Source organism: Prinia subflava, chromosome 1 (genome assembly GCF_021018805.1).
Source record: "Prinia subflava isolate CZ2003 ecotype Zambia chromosome 1, Cam_Psub_1.2, whole genome shotgun sequence".
Taxonomy (NCBI): Eukaryota; Metazoa; Chordata; class Aves; order Passeriformes; family Cisticolidae; genus Prinia; species Prinia subflava.
Window position 1 is genome coordinate 100,016,939 of NC_086247.1, and position 21,996 is coordinate 100,038,934.

The 21,996-nt window shown below is 40.1% G+C and overlaps 1 protein-coding gene across 4 annotated transcripts in view; it reads left to right on the forward strand.

Annotated features, from left to right (window-relative positions):
* The first annotated feature begins 723 nt into the window (after nt 1-723).
* CDK13 (cyclin dependent kinase 13) overlaps nt 724-21,996 on the forward strand; it is a 46,292-nt gene continuing 25,019 nt past the window's right edge. For all 4 annotated transcript variants that reach the window (XM_063405203.1, XM_063405219.1, XM_063405227.1 and 1 more), the window contains exons 1-5: nt 724-2,057; nt 12,090-12,695; nt 15,913-16,080; nt 16,338-16,477; nt 18,391-18,561. In XM_063405203.1, the coding sequence (XP_063261273.1) occupies nt 859-2,057; nt 12,090-12,695; nt 15,913-16,080; nt 16,338-16,477; nt 18,391-18,561 (2,284 nt within the window). In that variant the 5' untranslated portion in view covers nt 724-858. The remainder of the gene's footprint in view (nt 2,058-12,089; nt 12,696-15,912; nt 16,081-16,337; nt 16,478-18,390; nt 18,562-21,996) is intronic.

Below are 21,996 nucleotides of genomic sequence, written 5' to 3' on the forward strand. Positions count from 1 at the left end.
CCGAAACCATCTTTGGTCCCCTGACACGGCACTGCCCCCTCCCAGCGCCCGCGGGTTCCGCGGCGTTGTTCCCGCGAGAGTAGTAGATACCGCGAGAGCCGCCGGGGACAGGGGCGAGGGCTGGGCAAAGTCTCGCGAGAGGAGGGCGGCTCTCGGGCATGCGGACGAAGGCGGCAGCGCCGTGCGCGATTGGCGGGGCGCGTTTCCCCTCCCCCGCCCGCTTCCGGCGTCGCGCATGCGCTGTGCGCCGCCGGGCCGGGTCCGTGTCCCCCCGGTGCGTGTGTCACCCACGCGCGGCGGCGCTGAGGCCGCGAGAGCTCTCCGGGCACGGGCGGCGCGGGAGCGACCCCGACACGTGCGGCCCTCGCCGGCAGGAAAAACCGGGATCGGAGCCGCGCACGGCCTCGGATATCCCGCCCGGAGGCGGCCCGGCCTGGCCTGACCCAGCCGCCCCGCCTGGAGCAGCTAAGGGAAGAGGTGGAGGAGGCCCGCGGCCGGTGTCCGTGTCCCTGCGCGGCGGCGCCCACAGCCCAGAATGAAGTGAGGAGGATCCGTCGCCGCCAGGAGACACTTCCGTGTTGCAGGAGAGGCCGCGCCGGCCTGCGAGACGCTGCCGGCGCCGCTGCGCCGCCGCCGTATCGGGCAGCGCGCCCAGCCCCGGCCCCAGCCCGACCCCGTATGTATCGGTGCGGCCCCATGTGAGGGAGGCGGGCGGTGCGGGAGCGAGCGAGGCCGCGGCGCGGCCCGCGAGTGTCCGTCCCGGTGCGTGTGCGCGGCGCCGCCGGGTCCCCATGGCGCCCTGAGCGCGGCGGTGGCGGCAGGTTCCCTGGGCCGCGCCCTCGGCCGTGAGCGAGCTCGATGCCGAGCACCTCGGACGCGGCGGCCGGCGGGAGCGGGGGCAGCCGCGGCTGGGGCAGCGGCGGTGGCAGCAGCGCGGCGGTGGAGGCGGCGGCCGACAAGAAGCGGCTGCACCACCGGAGACGGAAGCGCTTCGCGGCCCAGCCGCAGCCCCCGCCGCCGGCCCCGCACCCGCTGCTGTTCCCGCTGCTGCAGCCGCCGCTCCTGCAGCCCCCGCTGCTGCAGCCGCCGCTGCCGCCACAGTCACTGCTCTTCCTGGCGGCCACCGGCGCCTCCTCCTGTTGCGGGGACGGCGGGGAGCGGAAGCGACCGCGAGGCAAGCGGCGCTCGGGCTCCCGGCACAAGCGCCGGCGGGGCCGCGGCGGCGGCGGCGGGGGCACCCAGGAGGCGGAGAAGCGGCGCGGTAGCGGCGGGTTGAGCACTCTGGTGGAGGAATACGACGATGTGAGCTCCCAGTCCGAGGGACTGTTGGGTGGTGGCGCTGCCGGCGCGGGCAGCGGCGGGGGCAGCCCGGGCTCCTCTTCGGGCGGTGGGACCCAGCGGCAGCGGGGCGAGGCGGAGCGAAGCGGCCGGTCCCGTCGGGAGCACCGCGGTAGCAGCGGGCGCTCCAAAGAGCGGCACCGAGAGCATCGCCGGCGGGGAGAGGAAAAGACGCAGCAGGAGGGGGCGGCGGCAGCGGGCCGCGGGGCGTCCGAGCCCTCCTCGTCCTCCAAATCCCGCAGCCGTCACAATCACACCGGGAGCCAAGACCGGGAGGGACTCAAGAGCAGCAGCAGCAGCGGCGGTGGCAGCGACGGCCGCAGGAAGGGCTCCCTTGCCTCACCCAGCAGCGGCAGGAAAGACCGGGAGAGCAAATCGCACCGCAGCCGGACTAAAACGGCCAAAGAGCCGCCGTCGGCGTACAAGGACCCTCCGAAGGCTTACCGGGACGACAGGCCCGAGCCCAAGGCGTACCGGCGGCAGCGCTCGTCGCCCAGCCCCTGCCGGGATGACAGCCCTCCTCTGCACCGCTCCTCGCAGAGTCAGCGCAGCCGCAAGTCGCTCAGCCCGGTGGGCGCCCGCTCGCCACTCAGCCCCTACAGCCGACGCCGATCCCCCAGCTACAGCCGGCACAGCTCGTACGAGCGCGGCGGGGATGTGTCGCCCAGCCCCTACAGCAGCTGGCGCCGGTCGCGGAGCCCCTACAGCCCCGTTATCCGGTAAGTCCGGGCCCGGGGGTGAAGGCGGGATGGGATGGGATGGGGGCGCGGTGTATGGAGGAGGGGAGTAATGACTGGGACAGGAATGTAGGAGAGGCCGGAGAGGATTGCATCCAGCAGCAATCCCTCCCTCTTGCCCATTTTGCTGCCAGAAAGCTGGGGTGAGGGCAGGGGAGAGGAACAAGTACAAAGATCTTCCTGTCCCGTCTCTCGGGGAGAAAGGTAGACGTGGATGCCTGCAGCACTTCTGTGGCTAGTTTCTCTCCGTGGGAGACTACCTGGCTCGAAAAAAGCTTTTAAATATTAAAGGGCACGACAACATTTTCAGGTGAGAGTGACTGAAGGAAGATGCTCATTCCAGGGCAGGTTTTCTGAACGACCAATTTTGATTTTTAAATCTTTGCTTACAAAGTACAGACGTTCTGTGGTACATTTTATGGTGTTCTGTTCCTGGATAAAATAGGATGCATATCGAATATATCTGGGTTTGGTTTAATTTCTGCTAATCTAAAAAGAAAATCAAGTGACAGGCAATTTGTGTTTAAAGGGTTTTCTTGTTCTTTCTAGAGGTCTGTAGAAGGACTTGGGCTTTCTGTTTTGCTAGAAAGTTGAGTCACTGTCACGTTTTGATAAATTGTCTAGTACTTTACATAACTTATGAAAAACATAAGCTCTTTTCCTGGTAAGGTTATGCACGTGTATATAATTATTGTATGCTTGCAGATAATTTTTGTTTTGTGTTAGTGGGAGCTCAGGGTGTAAAGGTCAGCATTGCTTGAGTTTTTGAATTTTATGTGGAGAGGAAGTCTGGGCTGTATCTTTCTAATCAGAAGCAAACTGTGTTGTGGAATTAAAGCGCTTCAGAATATTTTAACCTGCTGAAAAGCACACTGGAAATTTAAGGATATTTGCTTAGCATGAGTTTAGAACTGAAGATTTTTCTTTCCTATATTGGAATCTTACAATTGCCTCGTTGTTTGTAGACCTACTTAAATTCATGTCTGGACTTTAATTTTAAAGGTATCCAGCAATATGTTGTTGCACTGGCAAGAGTTTTGTTTACAAGGCATTACCTGGTGGGTTGTCTGAGAACTGTTCTCTGGTGTTTTTAATAAGCACTTTGTGTTGATCACAATTTGGGGTGTCCCGTGGTTTATCCAGGGAACATGATAAAGCTGATCTGTGTGTCACTGACTCTTGATGGAGTCTGCTGTCCTGGGTGTGCATCAAATGCTGTTTAAAGAGCAAACTAACAAAGCTGTGTCCTACTTTGTTCAGAGATAGGGCCAAAGTGCCTTGGGATAAGAATAGTGATTATCTAAAGGTGTGGTTATATGGAATAATTTTGTAAGCAGTAGGGTGTTTCAAGAAGAGAACACTGTAATTGATCTGAAAACATCATGCTGTTCTTCTGTGAGAGTCTGTTACAAGTGGTTAAAATAGACCTTCAAAAGTATTTGAGTAATAGCGTAGCAGGAATATTGTGTGCATAGTTTGGTTTAAGTGCCCTAGGAATCAGATTGTTTTCTGTAGTTGCTTATATCCTGGAATAGGAAAGCTAATAATGATGCACAGAATTATGTATATGAGGCTTGCATTTAGGAATAGCTCAGTATTTAGGAATAGTCAGGTTGACATCCCAGTTAAGTTCAGCGTTCTGTCTTATGCACTGACTAATTGGGCCGTAGTAGAGTTTTGTAGGAGTGTTCTTTCTCTATTGGCAGTGGGCCTGTGTTTTGAAGCATGAGAGTTTAACTCTTGATTTTGGTATTCATTCAACCGTGAGTAAGCCTTCTTGTGCCTGCAGATCAGTTTCTAGGAGTTAGCTTTGTGACTCCCTGCCTTTCTTCCTCCCTCCAGTAATTTGCGTTCAGTGTTTAACTGCTTATGGACACATAAATCCAGACTGTCAGATTTACAGGAGAGGGATTGGAATGGCTGAGTGAAAAGGAGAGGTTTCCATATGTAGAAAGGTCTGTCCCAAGGGGACATACGTTGCAAAAACGTCACTTTCATAGAAAACAAAAGAAACCTGAAGTGTGAAGATAAAATCAGTTGTTGATAATATTTACCTGTTGTGGAGAAATTAAAGCCAGTGGTTTTTTCCTTCCAAACAGCTATTGATCATAATGTGTATTGCAAGGGCAGCGGGGAAATAGAAAGGAGGGGGTTTATACTTCTTTTTTAGCCATTCAAAACTATGTCATAATCACTTTTTGCTTGACTCTGTAGTACTACAGCCGAGATGCTGAACATTTTTGCTGTCCTGTTCGATAATGATACAGTGGCCATAGACTTGATAGAGTATTACAATTCCGTGGAGGTAACAGCTTCTTACAGCACCTGTGTTCTTCATCTGGATGATTTAAAGGCTTAATTCTGGGCTTGTATCCAGCTGTAATGATGTTCAGACACTAGGAACCTGGTATATGACTATTTCAGCGTGCAAGTCTTGCACTTTTCATTTTATGTCTCATGTATGTGTCTTCTCTAATGTTATGTAAATTACCCAGTTATTTGGGTATGTAGAAAATGATTATGAAGTAGTTCTAGCGTGCTTGGAAAGCTTGTGTGTTTAGTGGTGATTTTTTAATCCAGGTGTCTAAGCTTCTTAGGGAGAAACTTCTAGTAAACAGCTGAAGAGAAACAAGTGAAGTCTGCTTTGCTCATTTGAAGCAGCAACAGTGCGTTGTTGCTGTGAGGTTTGAATTGCAGTACTTACTTTACTGTTTTTAGATGATGTTGTTTGGCTGTGGGTTCTGAGGAGAAGCAAAGACACTGGATATGTGTTCCATACTTGGTGATTTCTCTTTGAATGACTAGTTGCTTTTTCCATTATAATAGCAAGAAAAGTTTGTGTTTTGGATAAACTGATTGAGCTGTATTCACTTGTTGGACAAAACTTCTTTACCTGCTGCTGGTGGATTTGTATCATGCTGTTTTCTTGTGGATAGGGTAACAGCTATTCTAAAGGAGCACATGCATATTTTCAAAATGGAAAATCTTCCAAAAGTATGAGGTATTTATTTCTCGATTGGTAAAATGACTGGATTAAAAAAAAATTCTTAACCAAACCCCGTGGTTGACAAAAGAAGCAGACACAGTCTTTTGCTTCCTATAATTTCATGCTAAACTAGTTTCTGGAGAACTGCTTTTTGTAACTTGAGTCAGGTCATATGTTATGTGATCACACATTTAATTCAGTTAGCAGTATGGATGAGCAATCACATTTTTACAAATTTGGATACACCTACCCATCTGCTTAAATAAGAGTAAGTGGGTGGGGCACTCCTAGCATAGTACTACTATGTGCATAGGTGTTGCTTGTAGCAGATTTCTTTTCATTTTGGTACTAGAGAGTAATCTCAGTCTGTATTGGTAGCCAGTCTGTAGTAGTGAGGCTCTGGAAAGTATGGGTCTTTTATGTGTAAAATCACAACAAGTGTAGGGAAAACAGTAAAAGATATATTCAGCTAGTAAATGGAGAAGCCATGGTCCCATACACTGATAAGAAAATAACTTTGTTTCCAGTAATGCTACTACTTCTGAATTTAAAGGATTGAGAGGGTTTGACTTCCCCCCACCTTGATTAGTAAAAATAGATTTTTTTTAAAAAATTTAAGCTCTCTGATTTTATTTAGTAAAGTGTGGCGGTGTGTGAAACAGCACCGTGACAGTAAAGCTGTATTTTACAGAATTTAGAATGGACTACTCTAGATTTTCACTGTTTAGAGTAGCTAATTTTTCCAGTGCACATTACTGGCCTTTGCCTTTTGCTCATGTGCCTTTCCTTTTCCTTGTTGCTGCTGCTTCTTTCCTTATTTGAAAAAGAAAACATAATCTGAAAAATTTAACTTCAAATGTGTTTAAATCAGAGATTTTGAGTTGACTTGACCTGTTGCTGATTGATTTTTTTTGTGGGCCAAGTTCTCATATGAAAATAGACGATTTTAAAGCAGGTTCAAGAAACAAAAGCTGAGCTCAGTTTTCCAGTATGTATTGGAGACCCTTTTAAAGAGTCACAGTTTGAATCAGTAAGGCAGGTTATGTAGTCTTCATGTACAAGGCAGCTGAGTAGGAGGTTGGTTGCAGAGCTGCATAGAATATAACCTTGAACTAGAGGCTAGAGAAAATAAATAAAATTAATGAATAAGGTATCAAGTGAAAGAATACTATTACTGTAATGACAAAGAATTGAACTATATGTTTGCCTGCTAGAGCAACATGGAAAAGCTATACTATGAGCTAAAATGTTTTGTCAAAGTGGTTTATGTTACAAAGGGATTGTAAATGTTTTTGAAGGTCTGTAGTGGAGCTAGTTGATTAAATTTAGATTTCTCTTTTCAAATACACTTGCTGTGCAGGGAAGGATGGCAGTGCTTAGTCAGTAGTCCAGCGTTACCTGCAGTTTAAAGAAAGAGCTGGGCTACAGTGATTGTTTTAGCCTCCTTTGGACTGTTAGGTTTCTTGGTTTTGCCTTTGTGTTCTCATAAATCCCTTTGTGTTTATTATGTCGTGTTAAAAAGTGACAAAGTCACTTTTTCAGCTCACAGACCCTTGTGTATTTCAACTACAAACTTGTCTGCACTTAGGTAACTTGTAGCTGGCCACCAGCATGGTGGATTTAGCTTGCTCTTGAAGCAGTTAAGAAGAAAAGAGGTTTTCAAGTTTAGGAACATGAGAAGATAACACATAATTCTTCTGATTTATCGATAAAATTTAACTTTTTTTGTTATTAAGGGGATATTGAAAACAGGCAGAAAGAAAAGAAAAGTAGCATGGCAAGAAAAACCCTGTAAGCTGAATGAAATGTATCTGTGGAAATCTGATGGAGGTAACAGTTTTCTTTCGTCTCTGGTTTCAAATATCAAGACAGTAAAAGATAGCACTCTAAGCTAGTATTTGGAATTCTTTCATTCTCTGCTCGAGAATGTAAGTGGTATTATAACAGTAGACTTTTTTCTTTGTTAAGTTAATCAGTAAGTTTACTGTTTGGTAATTTGTTAGCGAAGGAGCGAAGTGCTATAAAATGTTGCCTATTAGGAAGGAGAAACATTGGACCAATTTTGAAACTTGTAATTCAAAATGTTTTGATCACTTCAGTAGTTTTTTTCTAAAGTGACTAAGTACATTGTATGAAGCAGAGAAACAATGAATACCTGTTTTATGAAACATTGGGTACCAGGCAAAACCAAAAAATTAAAAAGAAAGAACTGTGATACCAAAACCAACATTTTTTTCCCCCATCTTTGAAGGTGTTATTTTTTTTGGTCTGAAAAGTGGAGTTTTGGTTTCAGGGTGGCTTCCTTATCACTTTCTTTAAATTTGCCTCTTCTCCTATATGGTTTGTAGATAATATCCTAACTCTTGTTTGTTTGTTTGGGGTTTTTGTTTTCTGTTTTTTGGGTTTTTTCCTTTTATTTTATAACTATAGCTAAAATGTAATTTTTTCCATGCCCCTTTCCAGCTAGTCTAGTTGTGCTCACAGGCTTCTTTGTTGCCGTCTCTAGGGAAGAAATGAAGCACTGATACTTATGATACACACTACTGATACTTACGGTCTTCAGGTGCATCAGTTTTCTTTTTTCTTTTTGTCCCCTCCGTATATAAAAACACACTGACATCTGTATATAGCTCAGAAGGGATTTTACAGGTGTCATGAAATGTGGCAGTTGTCGTCTCTGTAGGGATCCACACTTGTGTGAAGTGAATTCTAGATGCTGATAGAAGACTATTCATGGCTTAAGTGGCAAAAGTACTCTAAAATTGGGCAGAACTTCTGGGTGCAAACAGGGAGAAGCATCGAAGGAAAGTTACTTTCTTAGTGACTTAGGCTTCTTATTAGCATCTCCCTTTGTGTGTTAGCAGCACATGCTGGTGCTTTTGTTTAAGAGAGTGAAATGTGGCCTTTAGGTTTAGTAAACTTCCTGATCTCTCCTTACTTCAGGAAGATACATTTGAATTGCATTGTTCGATGTATTTGTTTTTTGCAGTGCAAGTCTGTGCAGTTGCAGCCGCCATTCTTTTGTTCCTTTCTACTGTGTTGGAAACAAGCTGCTGACTACATCTGAAATAGTTGGTGTCAGGTGTCAGATAAGGCATTTTACATGTGTGTGTATATCCATGCACACACATTTAATAGAGACCTGCTAGAAGATCTAGACTGTGTACTTCAGACGTCTCTCCTGGTGTTTCTTCAGGGTCTCACTAGTCAGTGTCCTGTTGATTGGCGGACACTGGCTGTTGTGTGAGCACATCTCTGTGCTGCTGTGACTTCATCTTGTGTGTCAAATGTTGGGTCTGAACAGAGTGAGCTGGCTGGTTTTATTATGTATATGGCAATATTTCTCCATTCTGGCTACTGTATAAGCTTTTGAGGGAAAGCTTGTAAATGTGTCCATATTTCTGGGTTTGTGCCATTTTTGTAGATGAAAACTTGTACATAAGTTGTCTAGTCTGTTGGGACTTCTGAACTACACAGATGAAGAAAAGTGATAGTTGAGTGTTTGAGTAGATAATTAGGCTAATGAAAACAGCAGGTTTTGTCATTGTAACTTGAATAACTAGCACTTTGACAAGTCTGCGTTTTACTTAAAATTCAGGATTTGTCTGTGTAGATGAAAATGTTAATGTTTTTCCTGTATTAGCAAGGGTCCAGCTCCGTGGTTCAGGTACAGCAAGGGATTCTTGCTGTATTCTTACTATATATAGATAATATAATAGTTTTTTCTGACATAAATAATGAAAAGTTTTTGGAAAATTTAAACCATTGCAGAGGTTATGATTAGTCAACATATTTCATAACTAGGCTGTTATCATTTTGGTCCGCTATTAAGGGCTATAATAGGTACTGGAACTGAAATGTAAATATTTGTGTGCATGCATATCTGCTGTCTCCCACATGAATGTGGGAGTTCTGACATGAAAAAGTTGTGCAGTTGTCATGTGGAGTGTGAAACCCACAATAGATGATGGCTGAGTTTGGTTTTTTTTTTTGCTGAGCTTGCATAAATTCATGTTCATGTCCCAAACTCTCTTGACTAGTATTGGTAAAGTACAGACATCAATCCACTGTCAATTCTTATTTGTTTTTGAAGAGTAGAAGTTTAGGTTGTATTTGCCCTAGGTTTTCAAAACTGCCCCTTTCTTACTGAGTTATGATGGCTGATTAGATGATCAAATTAGTTGTCACTGATTTGAACAGTTTTCTTCATTTTATCGTTAGTAGTTAGCTAAATTAACCTGTTCTGTTTTGTACCAAAGTGGAACAGAACCAGTCTTAGAATCAGGCATGGTGTCTCACCATGTTTTAAGCTGCTACTTCTCTTTTCTAGTGCATATGAAATTATGTATGTATTTGTTAGTTATGTGATTACTTTCTTTGTTAGGTATCAATCAAAATGAACATACCATACTTATGAAAGAAATAGGGCTCACTGACCTTTAGGGCATGCTTTAAATTTAATACAGGTTGCAGTAAAGTACTTGGGATGGAGATTGTTCTACAGATAATTGGACAGAGTCCTTCTGAAATAGCTGATTTATAAACAAGGTGTGCAAGGAAATTTTTTCCAAGACAGGTTAATGACATCCTTGCAAATGATACATCATTTATAGAAGTCGCTTCAGGACTAACGGGGACTATTAGCTTGTGCTTAATGCTGGAGAAATGTGATTATACTGATTCCAGAGCATGTGCAGATCTGCAGCAGTAACACCTCTGTTTGAGATCTACAGTAATTCCTCTCCAAAAGTGAGACAGCAGTGTGAGGTGAGGTCTGGTCTAGCATTTGAAGTGTGTATTTTCTAGATTTTCTCCTTTTTTGTTCCTGCTATGTTGCCTTAATGCTATATAGTGGAGCTTTGTAGCTTTTTAGTTTTACTCCTGTTTGCCCAAACCTCTGAAAATATTCTGTGGGATTTAGTACATAGATTTTCAAAATAATGAGAAAAATTATTTCAGCAAGAGAATTCACAATGAAGAAGTGAGTTTTCAGTGGAATTTTTGTGCCCAGTATTATGATTTTATTTGGTGTTTATTAGACGTGGACATTAATATCTCTTTACTGAGTGAACCAAACCTTAGATTTCGGTTGAAAATTGTTAGAAGAGAATTGTGAGGTTTTTGTCAACTAAAACGTAAAAAACTTTTAGGATGTTGACGATTATGATTATTATTAGTATTATCTGTCATTGTTACCCTGCTGTGCCAGAAAATCCTATAAAACATGCTTCCTGGCATAGAATTCAGCTGTGCTAGTTTCCAAGAGTTATCTTCATCTGGGATTTGATTCTTTTTCTTTCATGAGTCTGAAGCCATTTGGATCAATTTCACCTGTAGAATTTTGAACCTTGTGCTGTACTATACAGTGTGCATACAGTTTTCAGTCACTTTTTGATTGATCCGAGTGACTTCTTATTGGGTAAGGGTTCCTGCATTATAAGAAGAGTGTAAATTTAGAAATTAGTCAGTTTTGCATACAAAAGAAATGTTACTGTACTAGATTAAATATTTGTTCAGTTGAAGTGTTGAAATGTAATTTCTTGTGTTAGTAATTAGAACTGAATTGATTTAATTGTCAGTAAAGTTAAATTTGATGTGGAATGGCTAGTCCTGATCATAAGGATTGTAGCTGGCATGCTTTTTGTTTGTTTATTGGGTTTCTTTTTTTTTATTGGTTTGGTCTGGGTTCTTTGTTTTCCTTTGTTTTAGCAACCTCCATACACTGGTGCAATCTTTTGAACTCTGAAATTCTTGTATCTTCAGGAAGTCTTATTTTTGCTATTGCTTGATACCTTTTTCTTTGTTCAGCTGATGAATACTGGATGTTTTTAATCCTGAGTATGCTTTTTCCTCCTTTTCAAATGATAAGCAAAATAGATTTCCATCAAACTTGAATCAAGAAAATACTTGTAAATCTGATTAATATCCTTGTTATTCTTGGTATGGTGAAATGGATTAAAACCCCTACATTTAATATAATTTATTGCATAGCACTACTATGTGGTAGCAGTGGATTGGGCTACTTAACTTGTTCCATGCCTTTCAGCTCAATTATTTTTTTCCCTTTATTTCTTAATGAACAACTGAGTCAAAACTAGTACTAGGCAAATCAGAGTATCCCTTTGAAATTTTGCATGGAAAGTCATTCATATGAAATGATACTATTGTACAGTAGAAGTTTGAGATTGCTCCCCCCCTCCTCATTCCAGGCAATTTTGTTATGATTTTGTAGACTTAGTTTTTGTGGGTTTTTTTTTTTCTATTAGTGTCTGCATTCAGATGCAGTTATAGCATAGGCCCATTTGTGGATTATGTTTGCATGTGAATAGCTGTAACAAATATTGGGTACTTGGGCTTTTTGGGGGCAAGGTTATTTGTTTTGGTTCTTTTTGAAGTTGTACAATTAGATTTCAAAAGAGGAAAGTGCTCTTTTGGTTGCCTACACTGCAACTTTAGTATACTTTAGTATACTTTAGTATTCCATTCTTTTTTCTTTAGTGTTCAATTTTTTTCTCAGTTAACTTATTTTAATTATATTTATGGAAGTGAAGATTGAAAAGTTTCTACAATTAATGCTTCAGTTGTTTAGATTTCTTGTCCCGTTTTAATTTTAATTTAATTTTGTTGAATTCTGACTATGTAGTCAATTGAATTTTTCACAAATACTACAGGTGTTTGTAGAAGTTGCATATATTGATATTTTCTTCAAGGAGAAAAATCTCTTCAGTAGTGAGGAAAGCAGAACATTTCTTGCCTTATATAAGTATTGTATTTTGCAGTTCCGTTAGAGGAGAAACTACACGTAAGAGTTTTAATGTTTTGTAACAGTAAGGTGTGGAATCTTGACTGATTGATTGATTTTATTTTTTTTAATGCATGGTCTTTGCTATTTCATAGATTTCTGTTTATTCTGTGAGCATGGTGATAAGAGTTGATTTTAAAAAGTGCAATTTGTCAAAAAAGTAGATGTGCTGGGAAAGCAGCTAGATTTAATTTTACCTGTGTAAATCTTAACTTTTTTGAAACAGGAAATCAGCAAAATCTCGAAGCAGAAGTCCATATTCATCAAGGCACTCCAGGTCTCGTAGCAGACACAGATTGTCTAGATCCAGAAGTCGTCATTCAAGTATCTCTCCTAGTACATTGACTCTGAAGAGTAGCCTGGCTGCTGAGCTGAACAAAAACAAAAAAGCAAGAGCTGCTGAGGCGGCCAAAGCCAGTGCAAAAGCTTCCAATACTTCAACACCTACTAAGGGAAACACTGACACTGCTGTAAGTGCACCTCAAGTGAACAATGTTAAGGACCTGAAGAAAATCAAAACTGAGGCTGCACCTTCTCCTACCAGCAGTGCAAATCTGAAAAATGACAAGGCAAAAGCAAAGGTCTCACTTCCTGAAACAAAAGCGGAAAATAATTTAATTACAGACAAAAATACTAAACTGAAGCCTGCAGCAGTAAAAGAGAATAAATTGACCATTGTGAAACAGCCACCAGTCCCTGTAAAAGAGAAAAGCAAACCGAGTACACCAAGTGTAGTAGCCAAGGAGAAGGATCGAATTGTTGCACTTCCAACCTCCACATTGCCGCCCTTGCCTTTGCCTCCCACGCTGCCTGAAGATAAAGAAACTGATAGGTGAGTTGTGACAGAGATTTGCATTTGGGGTTGTTTGTTCTGTTTTATAATGGTTGCCGTTATTTCCTTTGGAAAATAAAAACAAAACTATATGCTAGGTCAGGCTCATGCATTGTTTAATTTCCTCTTGCTTTTCAGCTGTTTGGTGATCATTAGTGAGCTGGAGGAACTTGATCTTAAAAAATGAATTAGTTCTTGAAAAAAGAAGAGAATGGTCTAAGAAAAATCTGTAAAAAGTCTGCTAAAGAAATGTTTTAAAAATTGCTGGTACATAATAGCTTTGGGACTATTGAAATGAACTATCCTAACTATCCTAATGAAAGGATGCATTTAAGGATTCCAAATTTCAAGTTTGGTGTGAACTTATATGTACTTCTGGGGAAAAGTTGAATTCAGTAGCAATATGTGAAAATTCTTTATTTAACTGGAGTTTGAAGAAAAGATTCTCTTCTCTTTGAAGAGAAAATTGTTTTACAACTGGGCATTATTTTAGTGTAATTTATTGCAAAGATCAGTATTATTTTGAGTATATATAATGGAAGTGAGGTTCATGGCTCTTCACTTGTGTTAATTTTGAAGTGTAAAAATTGGTCTGTAGTGAAGAAATTAATTTCTGTGTTCCAAGTGTCATTTGAATTTAGCCTGTGTTAAGTCTGTTTGTAGTCCTAAGAGAATGTGTGCTGTGATTTGTATTAGAAAATTATGCAGGTAGAGGAGTTTGTTTGTTTATTGGTTTTACTAAGGTGCTACATGTGTCTCACGTGTATGCAGGAATCACAAGTAAGCCAGAAATTTTTAGCTAGTGGTGAAAATGTTTCTCTTGTGTTTGCTAGTAATTCAAGTTTGTATTAAAAATTAAGGATGCATAGAAGGCTTTAGAAAATAAATACAACCTGACATAGTATTGGACAGTTGCACATTTTTTTTAAGTTGTGAAAAAGAAACAGTTTCTTGCCCTTCAGCATTAAACTCCAACAAATGTAATAATGGTGTAGCGAATGTATGATTGTGTTTACATTTGTGACTAAGCCGTCCTCTAGGTAAATAAGAATCCAGATACTGTGAACAAGATTTACTGTTTTAACTAAAAACTAGTCTATCTAGTTTAACAAAAAATGACTGGCACTGCATCAATTGCAACAGCATGAAATGAAATTTCATATTGAAGCTGGCTGATGGCTTCTGATTATTATTATTAGTGTTATATTTTAATGGATCTCCTGTTTTGAGTTAGCTAAACTGAGGAGTTAAGCTGCAATTAAGCAGTGGTTCTTTCAGCACTGGGCTCATTCTTTCAAAACAAAAAGCCTACTGTTTGCAGACAGCTGCATTAGAAAGGTTATTGAGAAGTAATGGAATGTCTTTTATGCTTTGCTTAGTTTTGCTTGTAGGATATTATAAACTTTCGATCAGAAAATTTAAGTCATGATAAAGCTTAAGTCATCAAAGGAAGATCGATGTTTTTAATGGCAGCAGAGGGCAAAGGTATTTACCTTGGGCTCTGAGTTACTATGGGGAAATTGTGTCAACAAAGAAGGCTTGATCTCAGCGCTCTGCAGAACTGTCTGGTTGCTTCAGGAAGAATCTCATAAAACCACAAATCAGTGACCTAAGGGAACATCAGTGTTGCAGCCCCACAGTGTGGGTTAGCTGAAAGGAAAAATTGCTCTGGTTATCAATGATGTGTGATTTAGCAGACCTGAAAAAAAAGGCTGCTCTTGGCTGCCTCTATTTTCATTAAAATCTGTGTCAGAACCTGTCATATGTTATGCTTTCACATATTGAAAATTTTGGGGAAAAATTATGAGAGAAATACTAACATATGAACTTCAAAAATAAAGGTTTTTTAGTTGCCATGACAGTTACATGCACTGCACTAAGGTGGTTTTTTCTTTATAGCATGTTAACCATTATATTTGTGGTGAGGGCAGTCTATGCTTCCTTGTGATGCTTCTTTAAAATGGGGCACTGGCAGTTTAGGAAGTAGTAAAAGACATAGGTGCATTCAGCTTTCATGGAGAAGCAAAGATACATGCAAAACATTGGAATGCTTTATTTGAATATACAGGGATTACTCATAGCAAGAAAAGTAAGAAAAAATGTATGCATTTTCTGTTATGGGAGTTGGCAATATCTTTCCATTTAGAGAAGTTCCTGCTTTATCTATGAAACTAAGCAGGTAAGAAGTTGTAGAAAAACCATCACAGAGAAGGATGAATACTGCAATTTGGCAAATGCTGCTAAGTTGGAAAATGCCCCCTCAAAGCATGACTTAAGGTCTATGTATATAGTGATGGAAATTAAGAGTGAATACTGTGTGAGAGCCTGAAGGGGAGAAACAATTGTGTAATTATATAAAATTTGGTTATGGCTTTAAATTACTGGATATGCAGTAGCTAAACCAATCTAGCTAAACTATAAGAAGTTCTGGTAAAATGGAGCCCTGTATGCAGGAAAAAAGCCAGTGAAGCAGTTATGATTCCCCATTAGAATGGGAAGAGCATTCCTAATACCATTTTGCAATTGTTAAAAGATGCTATACATGTGTTTGGGGATTTTTCTCAAGACAGAGATAGACATAATTACGTATGGTTAAAAATCAGTCAGATATCAGTATCCCAAGTCAGAAAATCATTGTCATTTTTTTATCTGATTTTTTTCCCCACTTGATATGCATGCTGATCACTAGAAATGTGTTGAATCTGGAGTGTTTCAGCAGATGTGTGCAATTAGAATTTGTAAATGAGTTGATGTGGACAGCCTTGTAATGCCTCGCAGTGTTAATGTAAGCATGAAGCTCATTATCATTGGAGACCAATTTTAGAAGAGCTGGGTTAGTCAGAGCCTCGCTCTTATATGAGAAGTCAGAGTACAGATTTTACCACTATACTTTGGATGTCTGGCAGCACCTGAGCTCTAAATATCTTTAATAGTCTAGGACATAAGCTTGGAAAGAAGGTTGTGTGGCAGAAGAAGTCTGGCCTGGTAAGGCTCCCTGTGTCATCTGATCTCAGCTTTCACCAGAAAGGTCTGATTTCACACTTCTGTAAAATTGTGGTATTTAACTGTGCATCTTCCAAAGAGCTATTTAAGTGCAGAGATTTCAAGTGTTGGTGCATTGACAGTCTAGAATGTATTTTAAAAGATCTACTAAGTTTTGCTTTTATGTTAATATTCTACTATTTTCAACTTATTAGCAAAATGATTTTTTTAATAGTTTGAGAGAGAATCTTTCAGTGAAGTCAGTTAAAGAAACAGAGAAGAAGCTTCGCCATCTGCTTGCAGACTTGCCACTTCCACCTGAGTTGCCTGGCGGAGCTGAGGTACCCAAAAGCCCTGAAGAAAAGAAATCAGCAGTTCAGTTACATAGCAAGAGAAGACCAAAGTATGTTTATTAAACTTTTTTTAAAGCTTATCAAGCAAGTAGAAATAATAATGTCTTTAAATTTGTTCTTGTCAAAAGAGTTCTACTTTTTGATGTTTTTAATATTAATGTGGCTCAACTCAAACTGTGTGGTTTATTGCCAGGTAATAGTAATGAGACAGTTAATAATGTCTCAAATAGTGTTGAGGGTGTCTTCAAAGTTAAGACAATGCCTAGATATACTAGCTGTATTCTTGAAAATATTTGTTGCTTTCTAGAATATGTGGACCACGACATGGTGAAACGAAAGAAAAAGAAATAGACTGGGGAAAGCGCTGTGTGGATAAATTTGATATCATAGGTATTATTGGTGAAGGCACTTATGGGCAAGTTTACAAAGCCAGAGATAAAGATACAGGTAAGTTCAAAAAAAAAAGTGAATGTAATCGTGCAATTATAAATTAACAGGATGGTTTTGGTTTTTGTTTCATATTGAGTAAAATTTGTGGTGTTCTGCCCTCTTATGTTAGGAAGTTTTTTAGTTGTTGGTGTGTTCAGTTTTAAGTCTAGCATTTGTCTGAATCAGAAATTAGTTTTTGCTGCATTGGAAAATCATTTCTCTGTAAAGCTGTGGCTGAAATCAAGCTGAGTAGTCCTGAATTCTAATTCTTATTCTTTGAATTTTGATGCTTTGTATAAAGTTGAACTAGTAAAGAGGAGTGGCTAAATATCCTGGGGAAACTAAATGTCATCCTAGACAGGTTGGCAAACTGTAATGAAGTTTGTAAAGGGATGTAACTGTGAAAGAATCTGTGCATGAAACTTGGTTGTGGTTGGTTGTACTCCAGTAGTCACTAGTTCATAGTAGGAAGAGAATCTGCTTCTGTGCAACACAGCCCTGAGGAGTTGCACATGGAGTATTCTTGCAATATAACTGACTTCACAATAGTGACATTATTTTTTAATTTCATGTTAAACTATTGTTGAAATGAGCAAGTCACCAGTAGGTTACATAATATTGCCACTAGTTCTAAATAGATTATCCAGATTCTTTATATATGCTGTATGCTATGTGATTGATTTGTGTTCAGTTAGTACTTCTTGCCCTTCTGGCTGATCTGTGCATGCTTTGAATGCTGGACCATTTTCTACTTCAGCAGTAACTGAATCCCACAGGACCACATACCAGCCTCAGTTCCTTCTTTCTGATTGCCAGAAGAATAAGCAGTGTAATTATAATTCCTTCTTCATTCTTTACCTGTCCTTGTCTCAGTTTGCAAACTTCAGTTCTAGTTGAACTGTCACAGATTTTTACCTCTACCTTGAGAATCTTTGCAAATCATTGTTAGGATCTCCTGAGATTCTGTTCTTTGCATATTTGCATTTTAATCCTGCCATAACCATATTGCCTTTTTGGCAAACTTCAGGTCATTTGTGTGTCACAGTCATCTCTTAACTTCCCCTAGAAGTTGTTGCTTTGTGCATTGAAGGCATTTGTACAGAGATACAGCAAGCAAATCTGTTAGCTTTGGATTCAAATCCTGTGTGGAGAGTGGCATTATGGCCTTTGAGATAGCTTAAAAGAGGCTGTTTAATGGGCTTTCAGAGCCAGTGGATGTGGTGCCATGCTGGAATATGATCTGTTGTGAGTGTATCTTGTAAATTAGTGTAGGGTAAATACTCTTTAGAACTAACAAAGATATCTGGGCTGTCAGTAAACTTCCTAGACACAGCAATAAACTTCCAAGAACAAAATGATTGAGCTAGCATGTATGGTCTGTAGACATCCTCCATCATGAGTAGTTCATGCTCCTGCCATTTTGCAGAATCCAGTTTGATCCAGCCCACCCTGCAGTACAATAGTAAGGGAAAACCTCCTCACTGTAAAAATGGCAGTGCCACTTGTGCTTGTAGAAAGTATACTGATGAATTTGAGAACTCTTTAGTCATCTGCCTCATATCTTGAACTGCATACTATTTCTGGCTAGATAAATGCGTTCTGACCTGTGGTGATGTAGTATTAAGAAATCCAAAGCAGTCACAGGCCTTTGTCTCTAAGGCTGCTTCTGATAATCACTCTTTGCTGGTGGACATGGCGTGGAGTATCAGGATATGTGAGTGAGTTGTGCAGGAGGAAGAAGGATAGAGCTTACAGTGTGTAGCTGAAAATTCTCATTTGTAGTTTTGCTTCTGTATGTGATGCTGATTTCTGTGCAGCACAGTGCTTGGTACAAGCATCAGGGTTTTAAAAAACAAACAAAAACAAAATCAATACCAAATCTCATGGTTTGGTTGCTAATCTTAATGGATTTTATTTAAATTTTCTCTTAGGGGAAATGGTAGCGCTGAAGAAAGTGCGTCTGGATAATGAAAAGGAAGGGTTTCCAATTACAGCTATTCGAGAGATTAAGATTCTTCGACAGCTTAATCATCAAAGCATTATCAACATGAAGGAAATAGTGACAGATAAGGAAGATGCTTTGGACTTCAAGAAGGACAAAGGTGTGTATGCTGACAGGGATTGCTCCTTCTGGACCTGTTCTTAATGTGATAGTCTGCTGTGCTTGATTTGAAGTTACACTTCATTAAAAAATACATTTGCAATGTATTACACTTCATTAAAAAATGCATTTGTTATGCTTGATGAGGGATTTTAATTTTGATTTAAATCCTATAAGCAGTTATTTATTTAACTCAGCTATGCATTTTTATTTAAGAAATATTTTCTGCAAATATTTTGTGGGATAAAAAATATATTGCTTGATTGTGGTTTTATTGTTGAGGAACAGATGTTTGACTCCTTGATTCCCATGGATTAGGGAGGCTAGCAGTATTGGAAGCTCTTAATTGTGAGTATTTTTTAACCCTTTATTTTTTTAGTACTTTCTCATAGCATTTAGAGTATAGTAGGCTGAATGCTGAGGAGACGTTTTTCGTTTTAGGCCTTGGTTTTAATTGAACTGTTCTTCAGTTACTTTTTTGATGTTTAAGCACGAGTGTTTTGTGGGCTAGAAGTAGAGTAAATTAAAAGAATGAAAAGCAAGACTTGTATAGTGGTAGTGTTTTTCCCCAAAGAGAAGGCATGCAGATTTCCACTCTTGGTTCCTTCAGTTTTAAGTCTGTCGTGTTTGAATTGCTTCAACCTCCTTAGTCTAGAGATTCAAGCAAACAGTAAAAATCATGCAGTGTTGTTGCTTGGTAGTTTTGATATTGGAGTGGATATTTTGCTACTGGATGCATTTCATTTTAGCTCTAAGTGTTACAAACCTATCCGTTTGGAGGTATTTTAGTGTCCTGTGGGCAGTTTGTTACATTGTTTTGCTGAGGAGAAAGTTTGGAATGTGGTACCTGTCCTACTTCCCAGAATCTATACAGCATGCCCAACAGCTGTGCAGGTAGAAAATACTGTCATTACTGCATGGCCAGCTGAAACACGAGGTGATGTGATGATTCAGAAGGTTGATATGAAGCAGGAGTTAGTTTGGATTTTTTTTCCTGGCATCTTTAAAGAGTATAATACCTTGAAGCATATACAGCACTGACATACTTTAAAGTGAGAAATATCTAGCAAGAATTTCTTGCGAGCTGTGCAGGTTCAGTGTGAGGCCTCACTCAAAATCTTGATAGTCTGCAGCAGCCAGTTTAGTCTTTGTGTGTGAATCTTGCACTAAGTTTTAATTAGGTCAAACCCACTTGGCTAATGAGACCACACCGAGTCTTGACTTAATACATAATGACTCATTAATGAATTTTCTTTCTTTCTGTTTAGTGCCATGTTTAGAATTGAATAGTAAAATTATTTTTTGTACTTCAAACTGTGTCTCATTAATTTCAATTTTTTTTTTTAATCCAAGTCTGTATTTGTGCTTTTGATATTACTTCTGATTTAATTTCTTGTTCTTATTTAACAGCATGTTAAAACAAGTACATTTTCTGAAAATTTACAAGGGAAGGGGCTTCTCTGGAGATTCTAGAATAGAATTAATTTCTGGTAGTTGAGTAAGTTCTGATAGTTTTCTGAAAACATTAGCAGGATGATGAGACTGCTGTTACAACTTCTCTTTGAAAAGATGGAAATTGTTCATTTTTTCAGGCACTGTGTTCTGTATTTCTGTAATGAGTAGTTCATTTTGAGATAGGGATTCATAGCTGTGTTGTGGCCAAATTGTAGTCTGTGCAGGGAACGAATGCAGGTGGGAGGAAGTTTGGTCCTTTTCACAGTAAAGTGTTGCAAGTTCAAAAGTAGGCCGCCTAACAAGGAACCATTAGAGAAGTGGTAGTGATATCTTACAACAGGCAGAGCTTGCAGTAAAAGCAGGGTGTTTTGCCTGTATGATGAACATGCTTATGCTTAATGTATGTTACATGTTTACCATAGCTTTGAAATATGACTTGCAAAACCCTGCTGGTGTCCCACTTAGAAGAGTAGGGAATGAGAACATTTTTGCTATTGCATGTTTTTCTAGTTAGTATGAATGAAGTTAATTTTGTTTCTAAGGCTGTGTATCATATCCTGACATAGTACTCATCTGCTTTTTCACTTAAGGCAGTGTGGGGTTTTTTTGGTTGGACCTCAGTAGCTGAATATGCAGTACATTCAGTTTTCTGATAATAATGTAAGTGTTGGGCCCATTTCACAGTACTTGATTTAAGGATCCTTTTTAAGATAGTAACATTGGATTAGCTAAGTAGTCTTGTACAGTAGTACAAGTAGCTTGTACAACTTTGTCCTGGTATTTTCAGGTGCATTATTTGTTTTTAAATAACACACTCAAAAGTCTTCCAGCGAGAGGATTACTGGTTCCCCATATTAAAGCCTGTCTCAGTATTTTCAACGTCTTTTTATTTTCAAAGAAAATGGAAGAAATTATATCTGTGTTTTATTCTGGCCAGCTTGGACTATATATTTAAAGACATGAACAACTTGGATAGGTAGTTTTGAGTTTATTTTTTCTCTACTAACTATTAGAAAAAGAATTGTAACACATTGGAACAGTGTGTTACAAATTTTGTATGTGCATTTTCCTCCATCTGTGGAAAGTCAGCACCTTAAGCAGCCTAAATTAAGGCTTTATAAGTTTGTATAGATCGGGCATATGCAAAGCAGAGTGGGTGATATGGGCTGATACATGGGTCTGTGTACTGAACATCAGAAGTTTTTCACTTTGCAGTCTTCAGTATGCATGTGATTTGTTTGATGAGAAAGTTGGAGAATGGCATTACTGATTACTAATTAGTAAAGTAACATCTTGATTCTCAGGCACAATCCTGACAGACAAAACATGTATGTTGGGTATGGCCATAAGGAGTACCCATTTTATATGTTTCTTGTGTAAGCTTTTCTCACCTACCTATCATTCAGAGGGAGATAGGTGAACACCCAAACTTAATGATGGGAAATCATGACTGAGGTTGTATTCGGTCTTTGTGTGTTGAGCCACCTTCTCAGTTATAAAATGAATTATTGGGATAACATCCTTCTCACTTTCGGCTGTTGTCAGTTTTGGTTTTTTTCCTTCATGAGTGTATCATTTTTATGACTTCGGTGTAAATCTTTTTACTTTGGGTGCTTGAGAGGGTTCTTCAGTTCTCAGTTGCTTCTAACAGCTGGGAGATGTTTGCAAGTGCTCAACAGTCTAGCTATGGGATTGACATGATCTCTTTTTACTAAATAAATGGTAAATGCCTGACTTAGCTTTTGTTGCTGTGAATGTCAATACAGTAAGTGTACTGCCTGACATCTCTTCCTCCTTTTGACTAGGATAGGTGTTTTTGCTAACCTGAGGGAGGATGTAAAATTTGGCGTGGAGACCTATAATAAAAGATCTGGTTAACATTACAGCTTAGGGGTTTTTCCTGTGTGTGTATGAGTTACCTCTTTATGTATGTGTGTTTCTGTAATTAATTTTAAGATCTAAGTTTACTTTAAATTAAATT